The 15,664-nt window shown below is 38.3% G+C and overlaps 1 protein-coding gene across 11 annotated transcripts in view; it reads right to left on the bottom strand.

Annotated features, from left to right (window-relative positions):
• PLCB4 (phospholipase C beta 4) overlaps positions 1-15,664 on the bottom strand; it is a 199,978-nt gene that overhangs the window by 6,973 nt on the left and 177,341 nt on the right. For all 11 annotated transcript variants that reach the window (XM_026845082.1, XM_026845083.1, XM_026845084.1 and 8 more), the window contains 4 exons: positions 13,337-13,412; positions 7,304-7,479; positions 2,247-2,348; positions 425-482 (listed from right to left, as the gene is read on the bottom strand). In XM_026845082.1, coding sequence (XP_026700883.1) covers positions 425-482; positions 2,247-2,348; positions 7,304-7,479; positions 13,337-13,412 — 412 coding nt within the window. The remainder of the gene's footprint in view (positions 1-424; positions 483-2,246; positions 2,349-7,303; positions 7,480-13,336; positions 13,413-15,664) is intronic.

Genomic DNA, 15,664 nt, shown 5'->3' with positions numbered 1-15,664 from the left:
AGGACTCTGTCCTGACAGTGTAAAAGAGGGGGGGGGGGGCAGAACGTAACATTATTAACAAGCCAGATAACAACTTACTTAAAACACACTCATATATACACTGTCTTGCCCCATTTGGATGGCACAAAAGATCACAGGAGGCCTATTATATCATCCAATCTTAAGAGCTATTAATATAATAACATATTTATATCATACATATTACATATATATTACACAAAAGCAGTAAATACACAACAATGAAGAGTAATTTTGTGAATTTAAAATAGCTTCCTCTTACATAGATGTTAGATCTTTTACACTACAAGTATGTGGAACAAAGTAAGGACAAATGTCTGTTTACTAGAGCTGGACTCTCGACACAGAGAAATGAAAATGAATATCGAGAAACAGTGCCCAGTGACTCTGTCAAGGTTATAGTTACCCTTTTTCTCTCTTCCAGGAACTTTTTAGTGTTGCTGCTGTTCAGTTCTCTGACTCGCCTAAAAAAATGCAAACATTGTCCATGAAGACTCATTGGAAAAAAAGCAACCCAAAAGCTACAATAAAGAGGATCACAAACACATAAGGTATATTCTGGTTTCTGATTATCTGTACCATGTGGGAGTAATGGCAAATTGTACACTCCTCTGGCTACACACCTTTCCACTTAAAGGTTTCTAAGTACATTGACAGTATGATTGAAAACTTGAAAAATAAAAAAACCAACCCCAAACCCAAACAAAAACCCCCAGGATTGTTATGAATGAAGTTTGCTTTTTTTCCCTTAATCAAGAGTGGTGGAAAGAACTTTAAAAAAAAGTTTAATTCATTGTGTATCCCTTACTGCACTCTGTTCTCAATTTATTTTGGCATATAAAGAGCGCTACATCTCTTAACTGCAGTAATAGAAAAATCATCTGACGATCATAAGTGAAGTTACACCTTTCCAAAGTTGTAAGGTTCTTAAAGCTGTTATTTAAGCAAAAAGATAAGTATACAATTAATAATTACATAAAATACCTAACCACAAAGTGTCTCTTCCACCACGGAATATACCAAAAATAGTTCAAAGAGCTGAATCAGGCTAATCGCAAAGCCTGAAAGCCAGGACTGCATTCAGATTGTTTTCAAATCTGGGAACAGATTTATCTCGGAGTCATTAGTGGAGGTCTTACATTAACTACGCATACAGTTACTGAGGGCTCTGACAACTCATCTTCCTGATGAGCTAGGATTGTGTAACACTCAGGGGACTTAGTTCAGTGGGATCAAATTCAACCTTTTTGACCAAAATAGCCCAGTGTCAATGAGGGAATGTAGAAGAGGAAAGAATGAGCCAGATGGCAAGCCCAAAGTGAAGGGGAAGCCCTGAAGGCTTGTAAGACATCATCACATAGACTCTGCTTTTATCTATTTATTTAGAAACTTTTAGGGTAAACAGAAGAAACTTAAAATAGCTATCATGGAGAGTAATCCTCCCAAAAATCTCAGTTGCTGGTACTGGCAACTGTGTCTCTGATCTTTGAAGTCAGTTCAGGTTGTCATCCCCAAACGTGCTGTGAGCAACCCACTGTACAAGTGCAGCAGTGCCCTTGGTCGGCTGAACGTGGATGCTGGCCAGGTCTCCATTGCCAGCACAAAACGAGGGACAGAGCTGCAGCCCGGGTCACAAGTGGAGAATCAAACACGTGTGCCATTGTGGAGTACATTCCTGCTTCTTCACTCCTATCTTCCATCACCCTCTCTGCTGATTATCATCACTTTCAGCACTCCTTCCTTCTGTTCCACTTCCCCTCTGTGCTATCAGTAGATGAGGGAGAAAGACTTTCACTGGCACCACCTCCTGTGTTTTTAGTGATGCTGCCTCTCCAGTTATTCTAACTTCAACCAGAACCAAACCTCAGATTCCCTTTTTGGTATAGCCCTCATTTCATTTAAAAAGCAACAGCAAAGTACAATCATTAAAATTCTTATTGATGTGTTTCAATTTAATAGTGTGATTAGACCTGCACCAGTCAGTCATAGCTGAGTATAAAGAACTTTTTTATTTCCCTGCTCAGATCATTACATCTGTTAAAAGGATGAATATAAGAAAAGCAACATTTTTTCCTAAAATGGTCATCTAAAAAGATATTCAGCACAATCATTAGTTGGGCATTGTTTCCATAGATAAAAGCATGGTTTTAATAGAATTAATCCATGAGTTCACCTGTCAGCCTTTGACAGAACTCCTTCCTTCTCAAGAAGGGAGATCTGATACTTACCTCTCTCTTTCAGCTTTATTTTTGATAGACTTGTCTTGGCTTATGGCTTTGCTGTTCTCCATAGATATTTTAGCCTGATTGGCACGCATTTCCTTGCTTTCCCTAGGCAAAACCAAACAAAGTCATTAATGCCTAAGATGCAGTTGTTGTTGAGGTTGGTTTCTTAATATTACTCTAGGCTGTGGTTAAATTTTGTCCTCAAAGCACTAAGGAAGAGGAAAGAACAAACCATAAGAAAATTGCCTTCCTCTGGGCAGACTTTACACAGTTTGAGCAAGTATTCAGAAATCTCCATTTGTTCCAGAGAATATAATCTGAAAGATCATTTTAAAAGTATTTTTACACTTCGAATGATACAAAAGGGTATAAAATACTCTTTTCTCCCTAGCATATGAGTTGTCCAAGTATGAGCTATCATCAGCCATTTAGAAAATGCAATTTGTCTTCTAAAACTGGCTAAAAAAAATGTACAAATCCTGCACTCAGAACATGATTGCAATATGAAAAGTAGTAATACTCGCTAGTTGTGCTATGAGCTGAGAGACTTCCTTTTAAGACTTCTACTTTGGGCCTGAAAGAACCCTATGGTTTATACCATGGTCAGACTTGTGTTCAGTTTCTCCTTCTGGCTCAGTGAACCTCGTAGCCTTTCCTGTGAAACGAGAAAGCTTTAACAGGAGGGTGGCAATCACCTTCCAGGGGTAATGTCCTGAGTGATGTGGTTTGACTCAGGAGGTGGAAAACCTCTTCAGTGTTTCAGCCAGCGTAGTAGAAAACCAGAAAATAAATATCCTGTTGTTTTGAAAAGAATCATGCTTCTTTGTTGGGAGTAACGGCACAGATGCTGACTTTCAGAAATGGTTTATGAACTCTGAGTGGAAGGCTTTTTGTCACATGTAAGCCAGTCAAGCTCCAAAAAGGCATCCCTGAAGGCTAGCTCCTGCTTTCTGCCAGCTTAGCATTCCAGCTCTTGCAGCTCCAGATCTTAAGTGCTTATTTAAACAGGAATTATATTTGGAAATTAGGCAGCAAATAACAGATTGTAAAGTCCCCAGTATGGCATAAGCATCTAAAAGTTACCCATCCAAGGCAATGCAGTGCCTTAGTCTCTTCTTCTAGACACGATCTTAAGTAGAGCGCTAAACAATTATTGTACTTATTAACCCAAAATTCTACGTATTTTGTATGCAAAAAGGAGGGGTGTAACACAGAACAGAGTGCTTTGTTTAATGAAATGTTGTCACTGAACCTGTTTTAGCTTTCTTTCATCTCTAAAAGACATTAATCATTAAGTAGCATGAGGAAACTTTGTTCCGTGACTTACATTTTCCACAGTTTGAAATTGTTATTAGAAGAAATGCAGAGCTTGTTTTTTCTCTCTCCAAGAGTTCATAAGGTGAAACATTTCCTGAATACAGATTTAAAAGCAGTGGTATCACAGCAAAAATTAGACTGGGTTCTAAAAAAATTTTGTGTCAGAGCACATTGCATTCCGACAGTCGTTTCTCCAAATAAAAGCTTTTTATTTCTACATTGAAGTAATTTTTAAGCACACTATCTTAAGAGCTGTACTGAAATAATTTATTTTTATTACTGTGCTTAAGGATATGAAAAAAGTGAAGTGTAGGTATTCAAATCGATTTAGTCTATATGCACCAGATGTAATTTTAGAGTGAAGGAAGAGGATTAGAGGAGTTTTGTGCAATGCTGATGATTTCAAAATAAGGCTTTGGCCATGGATATGGCTGAAAAAGCCAACACATCTGTATCCAACTGTTTCTCTATTCTGCAGACTATAATCTAGCTCTGAGTTGCACTGCTGTTGGGTCTTCATAGAATCACAGAATTGGAAAAGACCTTGAAGATCATCCAGTCCAACCATCAACCCAACATTAACAGTTCTCAACTCTACCAGATCCCTCAGCGCTGGGTCAACCTGACTCTTCAATCCCTCCAGGGATGGGGAACCCCCCCTGCCCTGGGCAGCCCATTCCAACACCCAACAACCCCTTCTGGAAAGAAATGCTTCCTAAGAGCCAGTCTAACCCTGCCCTGGTGCAGTTTGAGGCCATTCCCTCTTGTTCTATTGCTTACTACTTCGTTAAAGAGACTGATCCCCAGTTCTCCGCAACCTCCTTTCAGGTAGTTCCAGGGTCTTTGCACTGCTTGCAAGAAATAAAAGGTATTATTAACAGAAGAAATGAAAAATCTTATCTTCCTTTTATAATCACCAAGAAGCGCTTGTAGGGACCACTCCTTTCTAAAACAGCCCTTCTCAAAGACGGGGACAAAGTTCTAGTGTCAGTTCGCTGCTCAACTGCCTGGCACGGGGCTTCATGTCAGGTCTCACGTTCAACCTGGCTGCAGCATGACATCACCACTCAAGACCACATGCCCACTCACCAGCAGTGGCGATGCCTACAGCCAGAGTTAACTGGCAAAAGTAGACAAGCCAGGATGGTAAAGAGAAAAAGGATTCTGAAAAACGTGGCACACAAGCTGCAAGATTTAACTGCTGGTTTCCTACTGTGTCATACTGACAGCAACTCTGAAATTTATACAAACGTGTTTTCTAAAGGGGTACATAACTTTAAGCAGTAAATCTATCCTTGGAATTTATACATATATTTTGATGATACTAAAATGCATTAACATGTCATTTTATGTCACCAGTGTTGTTTTATGACTAGAAATCTCTTCTTCTATTAAAAAAAACCAAAACAAACCACCACATTTAATTTTTCTTTCTCTCTCATGTTATTTTATCTGGAGTACATGATGCTTGCGAATAACAGCTTCCCATCCCCAATTCCTGAAATGCTGCAAGCTCACTACATCCAAGTCAGTAAAGCTAACCCAAGCCTGGGGAGGCAGGGGGCACAGCATCCCCGGAGTTCAATAAGCTTCAGATTTTTAGTAGTATCTGCTGTCTTCTGCTTTGTTTTTAAATGAGCTCAAAGCACAAACTGTAATTGCTTTTTGTACTGCACATGGAGGGAAAGTCTCTACCCTACAGCAGATAACTACATCATTTTAGATTACTTATCTTTCCTCCTCGCCCTGTGTCCTCTGTTGTGATAGCTAGCTCATTACCTCAGCTCACAGAAAGGCAAGCAGTGAGAACAGCATGCTGAGAGCATGGTCCACCTCCCACACTGCTCTCAGATAGATCTTTTTTTCCTACGGTTACCCGAGTTGTCTCTTGGCTATTACATACAACTATACATAAAAATGCATACACATTCCCCCACACAATATATTCTATAAAAAAGTTTACAAATGATTAAGTGTAAAGTCTCTTTGGGGCATTATTATTCACATTTCAATATTTCACATTCCAAATTCTTCTGAAATATTCATAGGTTCAGACACAGTCTTAAATTTGTTCTAAACAGGAAAGTCCCCAGTCTGCACATTCAGGTGACAGTGAAGTGCATTAATGTGTTATTTTATCTTCCCAAATTCCCAAATAAGCAAAAGCACACTAAATTGCAATGAATAAAGCAGAAAGATTTTTGAAGGTCTGGGACAGCTGAGAAGAAAAGTTGTCAGTATTTATCAGGATGTAGATTTTCAGGTCTGGTTCTTAGTAGCTCTGAAAACACAACAATACATGGACTGAACACAAATGATTTCTAATAAGAGAAAAAGATGCATTACTAAGACTACAAGAACCATTTACAAGAAATTATATAAGGCTGTGTAAACAATATAGATACTGAAATTCTAAACCCAAAGACACAAACTATGATAAAAAAGCTTTAAAAAAAATTAAACTCTCCCGCAGTGTAGATAGAATAGCTGCCTACAATGACAGTCTTCAGCAAAGTTAAGAGAAGGAGGAAGTATGTAGGGGAAAGAAAACAAAAAACTTACTTTCACAGGCTACATATTAATGAATTATCTTCTAAGCATTGTAGTGAATTTCCAATAGGACAGAAGACAGGACTCTTTTTAAAAAGAGTGATGTGATTTCTCTGGGCTGATGCAGACAGGTATAATTTAGAGATACAGTACCAAGGAGGACTGCACCTTCCTCTGGCTAGTATCTTTTGAACAATGCATTTGTATTATAATTTAACAATTTTTGGGCTTCATTTTTGACTGGGTATGTATTGCAGAACTGCTTGAATAGGTGGGTTAACACAGAGATTAACATAAAGATGAGCTCACTAAAAGCCTTTTGCTGGGACAATTCTCTGTTGGATGGAAAGCTTGCAGGTCCCAGCATGTGTTCTCTCTGATGCAAAGATAAGCTGTTTTTCACTCAGGAATTTAAAAAAATAATTTCAATTCTTTCTTCAAATGTGATTTATTTATTCCTTTTTCCCCATGCTTTTTATGTGAAAGATGCTGAGGATAATTACATATGAATATATATGTATGTACACACACATTTTGCATTCATATGCTTTTAGGCTTCTTTGCATAATAGATCACAGAATTAAAAAGATTATTCATTACTGACATTTTGAACACTATGTATATGACATGTATTTAATTTTATTTAATTTCAAATGGGCAGGATGGGTAATTACAAAAGCAACAAGACAGTAGTGTCATGCAATATCTTTTGTACTCTCGGTGATTATTACAGGATATTGTATGAAGATAATACATCGGTATAATGTAGCTTATCCTGCCACCTGTTTTTTTAATGACATGACTTTTTCATGGATCTTTCTTATAATCACCAATGGTATACACACATGTCTCTGGGACTGCTCGCAACTCTAAAGGATATTTCCATACTTGATACTTCTCAGTCTCCAGCCTCTGAACTGAAGTTCCTGGGCAGAAGCCTAAGCACACCCACAGCTGATGCAAACTACCACTGCTTCATCGCATCTGCTGACTTTAATGAAGTTCAGATAATCTAAACCAGTTAAGAAACCCATTCCTGCATCTATCAAATCCTTGTGTGATCCCTTCTTTTACTTCTACCATGCATACAAGCCCAGTATCTTTTACAGGGGCTATCGACACAAGAAACAAAGCCATCATACAAAGCAGAGATAAACCAAGCCCTCATTATCGGGTAGTGCTGCCCTGCTCACCTGTCATGTGAAAATTTTAGCTGCTGGGTTTGTTGTTCGTGAGCGTTAATCAGCAGTTTCTTCAGTAGTTCACACTGTTGGTTCAAATGTAAATCACGGATCTCTTGCTCTTCGGCACTGTGCGTATTGATCATCTCAGACCACTCTTTAGTGTGCTGTGCCACAATCTCTTTGACCTGTAGAGAAGAAACAGCAGCTTTGCCAGAGGTTCTCAGATAGACTAGGAGATCACTATTACTACTGCTGAAGATGATGTAAAGACAATCATAAAAAAAATTGTGAAAGATGAAGCTACACAAATGAAGTTGCTTCACAGAGTAACAAAACCACCAAGGACAACATCGGGTATTATAAATATAGTTGTAAACCAACCCCTACTATTAGGACTCTATTATCTGAAGTGCCCTGAGTAAATTGGCTGCACTTATGCTCTTGACTGTACTACTGTTATTTTAAAACCTCCTGTAACACTGAGTTGATAATAAAACAGTTTCACGTTTTGGTTGCCAAGAAAAAAAATATATATATTAAAAGCATTGAAATTAACAACGGAGAAAACCGTTGTTAATTGAAATTAACAACGGAGAAATCCCACTAGTGAGTGAGATTTCTCTAAGGGCTTAAATGCAGTCTTTGATTTTGTGGAGACAGTTTTACAAACACAGTCAGTTTACAGAGAAATCCTGTATTTAATACAACCTGACTCTGAAGATGGGCTACGTATCTTTGTTTTATATTCATTAAGTCAGCAGGGAATCTGACAAATAGTCCTCTCTTGCTTATCTCTCAAGACTTACAAGAATAATGAGATTAAAGTTTTGGAATGTTCCCAAAAAAAAGACAATACGAAGAAGTCTAAATCACCAGAGTTGTTGTTATAATAATATATTTCATTCAATGATTTTGAAAAGAAGCTAATAGAAAGATGTATTTTTATTATCCTTTAATATCTTTGGATATTTTGACAAGCTATCCTACTTTTTCATAAGTGGTATACAAAATATGCCTCACAATAAACCTGTTTTCAGGTAGTCATTTCAACTGCTACTATGGTGACTAATAGCATCTGGGTCATCTTTTATGAAAGCTAAACCTTATTCTTCAAATCATAAATTGCCACCATATTGCTCAGAAAGTGAGAGACCAATACTAGTATTTTAGGTGTGTGCCCACATGTGGGCTCTGCATAATGTGGAACAGACTCTTCTGCACCCACTGATGATAGTGAAAGAAGAGGGGACCCTTAACAGCCCCAGTCTCGGTTCTGCCCTGTAGAGGTTCCTCTGAAGGCCCTCCTGCACAGAGCTAATGTTGAATAACAAAACTGGACACAAAAAAAAAAAAAAAAAAAAAAAAAAAAAAAAAAAAAAGACCACCACAACCCAAAAGCCAGACTTGCACTTAACTATGGCTAAATAGTGGTCCCATATCAAAGCAGTAGAACTGGAGGCAGAAGCAGCTGATAGGAGCTACCTGGAGTTTTTTGCAGCTGTCAGGAAACAATAAAAGCATTTTGAGGCAGGAGATTGGTAAACTGGTATGACTAATATGTCTAATTCATCAGGGTGTTTAAGAGTGAGTGTACTTCCAGCAAAATGAGCCACGCTTATTTTTGTGTATGTAAATAAGTGTACTACTAAGCCAGAGCCTATCAACTATGAAGTGATAAATACACAGAAGAATGTGGAACAGTCAGTAGGAGTAGTATCTTTAATAAGATGTTCATAAGGCAGTACTGCCTTCAGAACCAGAAAAACATGAGGATTCAACTTTAAAATGGGTCAAAATAAATGCCTGGATGTTGGTAGAGAGACTCATTTTTCAGATGGACTATTTGAAAGGTTAAGGGCCAGACACTCCAGCTCACCTCTGGAACCCTCCTAAGGCGCTTAAGTTAGGACCAAGCTTAGTTGAAGCTCCTTGTATTACTGATGTGAAAAGGTGGGCAGTTTCAAAGCAGGATTTATCACACCGAAATGCTGTTTGGAGATGCCTCTACTATATCCAAAAGGACCTCAAGCAACTAGACACTTCAGTTCGGTTGCATGAATCTCCTCTCAGGAGTGATTTCATTCGGCTTATCAACCCCCAGGGACACCTAGAGTGAACTTCAGGGGAGCTAAAAGTCAGTCATGGCTGAAGTACTCAGGAAAACCCATTCCTTATTTATTTTCAATGCAGAGTTTTCAGATGGAGTGAGCTCCTCCACGATTTGGAGAAAAAAGGTACAGGTAGATCCAAAGTCCTGAGCAACTGGATGTAACTGGGACCACAGCAGAAGAGAGATCACATACCCAGAAAACTTCCATGTTCACAATGCTAAAAAGCGTTAATATTTTAAAGAGACAAGTGCTATTATATGACCCAGGAAACAGGCAGAACCAGCAGCAAATTACACCTGTGTAGCACACATCTCAACACAGGAGCAAACACATGGTTCCTTACACAGACCTGTGATTCAAATTGCCTTCCTGCAGAGAATGCTCTGACTGGGCTCTGCCCTCTTTCAAACATCAATAAAATCGTAGTGGGAACTGTGACAGAGCTGCCCAAGTATTCTCCTCCACTGCCTGATGCAGTGCAACTCTTCCATAGAGTCTGCCACTTCGGACTGGGTTTCAGACCGAAGTATTAGAAAGTGCAGGGGTATTACCATATGAGATCCGATTCCTAGTAAGAGCATTTTACATTGCTCTAAAAGGGCAGGCAGGTATTTCAGTAAATCAGAGTGTGCTTTTACTTAAAGCCTCCTAATGCTGTAAATGAAATGCAAAACAATCTTTGCCTAAAAAAAGAATTGTGACTTAATGAAATAGTGAAACAAATAAATGTATAAATAGTGGAAGCCATGGTGAAATCAAGTATTTAGTGACTTAATTGAAAAGAGCTTTCACAAAGCCCAAACAAACGCAGAGAAACAGTGACTCAAGGGCACATTGCAAATGAATAACATGATCATTGTTTTTAAATGGTTAATATTATACACTACAGAGGAACACAAAGGCAGGAATCCTGTATCTCAGGTACACTGATACCAAAGAATCGTAGAGTATCTTGAGTTGGAAGGGGCCCATGAGGATCGATTCCAACTCCCAAAGAAGAAACCTGCACGGAAGCTTAAGTATGGTGATACTTTACAGTACTTTAAATCTGAGAAGACAGGAGGTAAGAATCATAAAAAAACCTGCCTGTGTTCAGGGGCAGATGTGCTAGTGATGTGCTATTAATTTCATCAGCATACAGTCTAAGAAGCAGGCACAGCCCCTTGTAAAACAAGTTTTCTCTAGGGGTGGGAAAGGAAAAGATTTATTTTCTTAAATATCCTGCAAGCTAGAAGTCTGATTTCAGGCAGAGCAAGATGTCAGCCTGATGAGAAGGGTGTAAGGATTTGCCAAACACAAGTTACAAGTCTTGAAATACCCGATTTGACTCCAATTCACATGACCTTAGAACTCATGAACATTAAATCACCTGAAATCTAATAATGCTGCAGATCTGTGATATGCTTCAAAGTTCAGATGTAGTAAATTCAGTGTACATCCCGCTTTTCTCCAATTATTAGCATCATACTTAAAATGACGATTACATTTCCACTCACTGTGCTCTTGTCCTACTTTCCACTATTAAGGCAGTGTTGCTTATCCAAAAGGACAGGAAAAATAACCATTAGCTAACTTCTCTCTTTCCTGTTCTACAGATTGTGTTTGCAATCCTGTCCTTTAATCTGTTCCTACACTAGACCTAAGAGACTAATTAAAATCTTGATAATGAACTTTCTTTTGCACAGCATATATGCAAGATGTTTGTTTAGTCACTAAGTTCAAGCAGGAATAATCTTTGAAGTAATCTTTCCTTTTTTTCTTTTCATCCTCTGCCTGCTTGATATTGGGACCTACTTTTCTAATGCAGGGAAGTAATTTGCATCTGCTAGGTTAATTGTGTGTGAAGTACACATTGGGACATTCAGATCTAATTTAAATATTTTATGCCAAACTTGGGCTGGATGCTTCCTCATGACAGGAAGACTTCTGTAGATGAAAAGGTCTCTCTGGTGCTAAAAGCGTACATGCATGTTGTGACAAGAGCTGCACCGAAGGACATGAGCTGTAATTAAAGCTGAATTATAGTACAACCTGATATCAAAGTTAGTGGGCCAAATGCTGAGAAATGCTGAACAACTGTTAATTAATCAAACTCCCACTATATCAGTGTAATGTATTCAGAATCTCAGAATTTAATCTAATTTAATTGTACCTACCTTCATCTAGGAGAAAAGTTAATTTCCCTATGGTCTTGAGCACTGTTTTCCAACCTGTTGCTTGCAAACCTTTGAATGATCTCCAGGAATAATTCAAGGGCTCACACATGGCAATTGAAACAAAAGAAGTCTATGAGAATACTAAAATAGGTACATAATCTGGATGATTTTGATGGAGCCACAGTGAGCATGATAACTGAAAATCCCTGGCCTAGAGAAACCCACAGAGGTAGATGACTTGCAGAAGATTTCTTTGGGAATTATCTAACATACAGAGGCTTGGCATTTCAAAGGACCTTACATTTAAGTCTCCTTTGAAAATGTCATCCTAAAACCTGACATGGGAGTGGACAAAAATCAATCTTTTTTCCAGGTATGGATTAAATTGAAGGGAACCAGTTTGAAAGCAGGATTTTGAAAGGAACAGAGCTCAGAAACTGCATATATTTGTGGAAAGGGAAAACATGAATCACATTTATTGGATTTGAAATATTAATGAACACTTGGTTGTCCCTTTATGTACAAATCACACCTCTTAACTCCAGACTGTGAATGACACAGGTGAGAAGCAGAGATCACAGCTAAGAATCTTCTACACAGTGTAACTTCAAATGAGTTTCGGAGCTTATGTCTGGATGACAGTGCTCCTCAGAGAGTTTATTTCACTAAGAAGTGATTCCCCCCCTCCCAGTTTTCAACTAATTTGCTTTTATTTAAGGAAACAGTTCTGGAATTTTCATAGGAGGAGATAGGGAGATAAAAGAGTACATGAGGTTTTATTTCTGGGTATTTTTCTACATCTTTGAGCAGGCAGCAAGAAAAGAAACCTTGTTTAGAAAACCAGGATCTTCTTCACATGAAATAATAATACCAAAGAATAAAAGTAGGAGAAGAAAAGACGGAAATAACTTTATTCTAGTCTCAGAGATGTGGTTGCTTTTCTATACTTGTCTGATTCTCTTCACAAGTGTCAGCTTTTACAGTAACTCTCTTGTGGTCAGTACCCTGTACTCCTCTCCCTGCAGATCATTCTGTACATGGATGTATCATTAGTTTGGGTATCTTTCAGAAACTTGAAAGCATGTCAACAGGTGGTAGATAAAACTTTCAAAAGAAATATGAAGTCAGTGAGCATAGCAGTGGTACAGAAGTATAGAGGAAGCAGCACTCAGCAACTCAATGTGAGCCATGAATCTCAGCTTTTACAAATGAACTGCTTTTACAAATGAACAGCTTTTACCAATGAACTGATGTTGAGTCTCAGAGCATTTCTATTCTCCAGTACCTTGCAGAAAACAATACAACTAAGCAATGTAGGAAAAAAAATACTAGAAATAAGAAAACACATGGTTCAAGAGCAACTTGGACTCTTCCTTCCCTGAGAAACAGACTAGCAAGTGTTGTCCATGGTGACAATGAGGGAAAATGAAAAAGAAACTTCTTTATGTATGTATTTTGAGAAAGCATTTAGCATCCAAATTTCATACGGAATATATTCATCTCTTTGTTTAGCTAGAACTGACACAAATGACCGGTTTAGTTTCATGAGGCATGAATATGGCAATTTCTTCACTAATTTTGAAAAGGGCAGGAAATTGACGTTGCTTTTTACAATTTTTTAGGAAACTCTTTTAGACACTCGATTATGCTCATTCTTTTCAACATGTTATTATTGCTGAAAATCATTCATATGCTTCCAAGAAAATTAACTGCCAGTTGGGTCTCAAAATCTCCCTTTCAGATGTTGCGTGTGTTAAAATTGGCTGTTTGCTTACCTTAGATTTGTGATCTGATGTTAACGTCTGAATTTTAATTTCCGTTTCTTTCTTCAGTTCAAGACAATTACTTCCTCTGAAAAAAGGAAAATTGCAAATGTGTGCCACAAGTTAAACATCTTCCCATTCAGTCAGCTCTTACTAATTAAAATGTTAATCAAAGTTGAAGTGCTGCAGTGTATTGGAATGAAATTATTTCTTCTGGCAATTTATTCACAACTTACAAAATATTGTTGGATTAATGATCATTCAATTCAAACACCACGCGATTAATTCTAGATTGGCCCAGTAATTATTCTGTTGCTGAGGATATGTCAAGCATCTCCATTTATGGTACTTGGTTCCTTTTCCAGGCTTAAAATACCTTGCCAAGAGAGAAACCAGTTTCTGCCAGAAAAGTTACAGGCATATTCACTGATGTTCCATGATTTTACCCTCTGTTTTAAAAGTAATTTTTGCTACTTTTTTTTTAAAATTTTTTTTAGTTTAAGGCAGAGAAAAAGTAATTTGAATAGCTACCTTACAGGGCAATTTGGACACACTAAATTTGAATGCCTATTGAAAGTGTGAGTGCTTCTCTGTGAGAAAACAGAAGTGAAAGGGTTGCAAAGACGGGGGCCTCATTACCCTTGCAGACCACACAACCCACGTGGATGAATCCAAGCTATTAGATACCTTACATGACTTGGAAAGCAAGAAATCTTAAAGACAGGCCTCACTCCTGCAATTAGCTGAATACAGCACACAGCCTCTGCTTTTGGATAGAGTTAATGGGGTTGAATGGAAGTTGCAAAGCTTTTTTGGAGGAGTGCACAACTCTAAGGAACAGGCTGGAAAAATGCCTGCAGAGAGCCCCATACTGAAGCTCCCCTGACGTGCCTGTGGGTTAGGAGATGGATGACTTCAACCTCTCATCCAGAGAATTTCCTTCACTAAACCAAATTACTTGGGCCACACACTTAGCTGGGATGGATGTACAGAAAAACTATTCCACTGGAGCTACAACAGGAATTTCAATTGCTGTCTCACCAAAGTCAATAAATTTTTGAAGGCTGACAAGCTCCATCTTTACCAATCTGCTTGTTCCTTTTTTTGCAGTGAAGGGTTTTTACAACAGAATACAAATGAACACATTGGAAGTCATTGGGTTTTTGTCTGGAATAATATAATATATTCAGAGGAGTCTAATTTAATATCACTGTAATATTTCTGTGTCGGATTATCCACTGATGTAACATGGTGTAACTCCACTGAGTGGATGGAGCCACAGTAATGTTATCATCTGAAGCTGGCCCTAATAAAAATGGTTATTGCTTGACTGCAGTAACATTAATCCATGTTTGTTCTAGAAAAGGAGATTTATGTAACTCTTAACAAGTTTAAATAGTTTTTAATATCAAGGTACTGCTAAACATGGAAATTAACAGAAAATTTTATCATCAAGCAGTACCAGGAAATAGCAGTGTGATGTACCTTGTGTTCCCAAGGGCCACCAGAAGGACTAGTCATTTATTTTCTAGTCATAGCAAAGAAATTTTGGTAGAGATTTCTAACACTCATTTGTGAGACACTCTGGAAGTCATGTAAGCCATAGACACAGGTTCTGACCAGTCTTACCTCTGCCTGAAAAAAAACCAAACCCCACACAACAGCTGGAAAGCATCTTTGATTATGCACGTGGGTAGCTGCGATCAGAGTCTGGCTATAATTCATATATGATTTGTCATACACTATGAAAAAGACCACTTCTTAGGTGAATCAAACAGATTTTATCCCAAATTAGCCTAATTGGTTCAATCACTGGACTTTTCAGAATCCCAGACATCAAAACCACCAGGCTGATCCCTTCTCTGGAAATGCAGCTTTCATTATATCTCAAGGCAACTTCCAGCCAGGCTGGACAGAATGAGAATTGTCCCCAACTGCAGTGGCACAGTGATGGTTAAACCACTGAGTCACAGCTGGGAACAAATACCCACTGACAGCCCAAACCCGTGTTACATGCCCATGCTTACACACACACACACACACACACACACACACACACACACACACTTGAATTTCGGGACAGTCCTGATAAATCAGAAGGATCGTTATGTGCCTTCAACTCCATTTCAGGAGGGAACATGAGCATACGTATCCCCACAAGCCTCTCTGAGATTTGTAAGCATTTGAAGTGTATGACAGAAATAGCACAGGGAACAAAATCCTGTCCATCTGTCAGTGAATTAGCATGTGATTAAAAAAATTCTACTTTGCTGAACAATATGCAGTTGACATTTGTCACACCATGTGGCAGAAATGGACCATGAAAAAAAACTGCACAAC

Source organism: Athene cunicularia (assembly GCF_003259725.1).
Source record: "Athene cunicularia isolate RWA chromosome 3 unlocalized genomic scaffold, athCun1 chr3_part1, whole genome shotgun sequence".
Lineage (NCBI taxonomy): Eukaryota > Metazoa > Chordata > Aves > Strigiformes > Strigidae > Athene > Athene cunicularia.
This window is presented reverse-complemented; position numbering and strand designations above follow the sequence as displayed.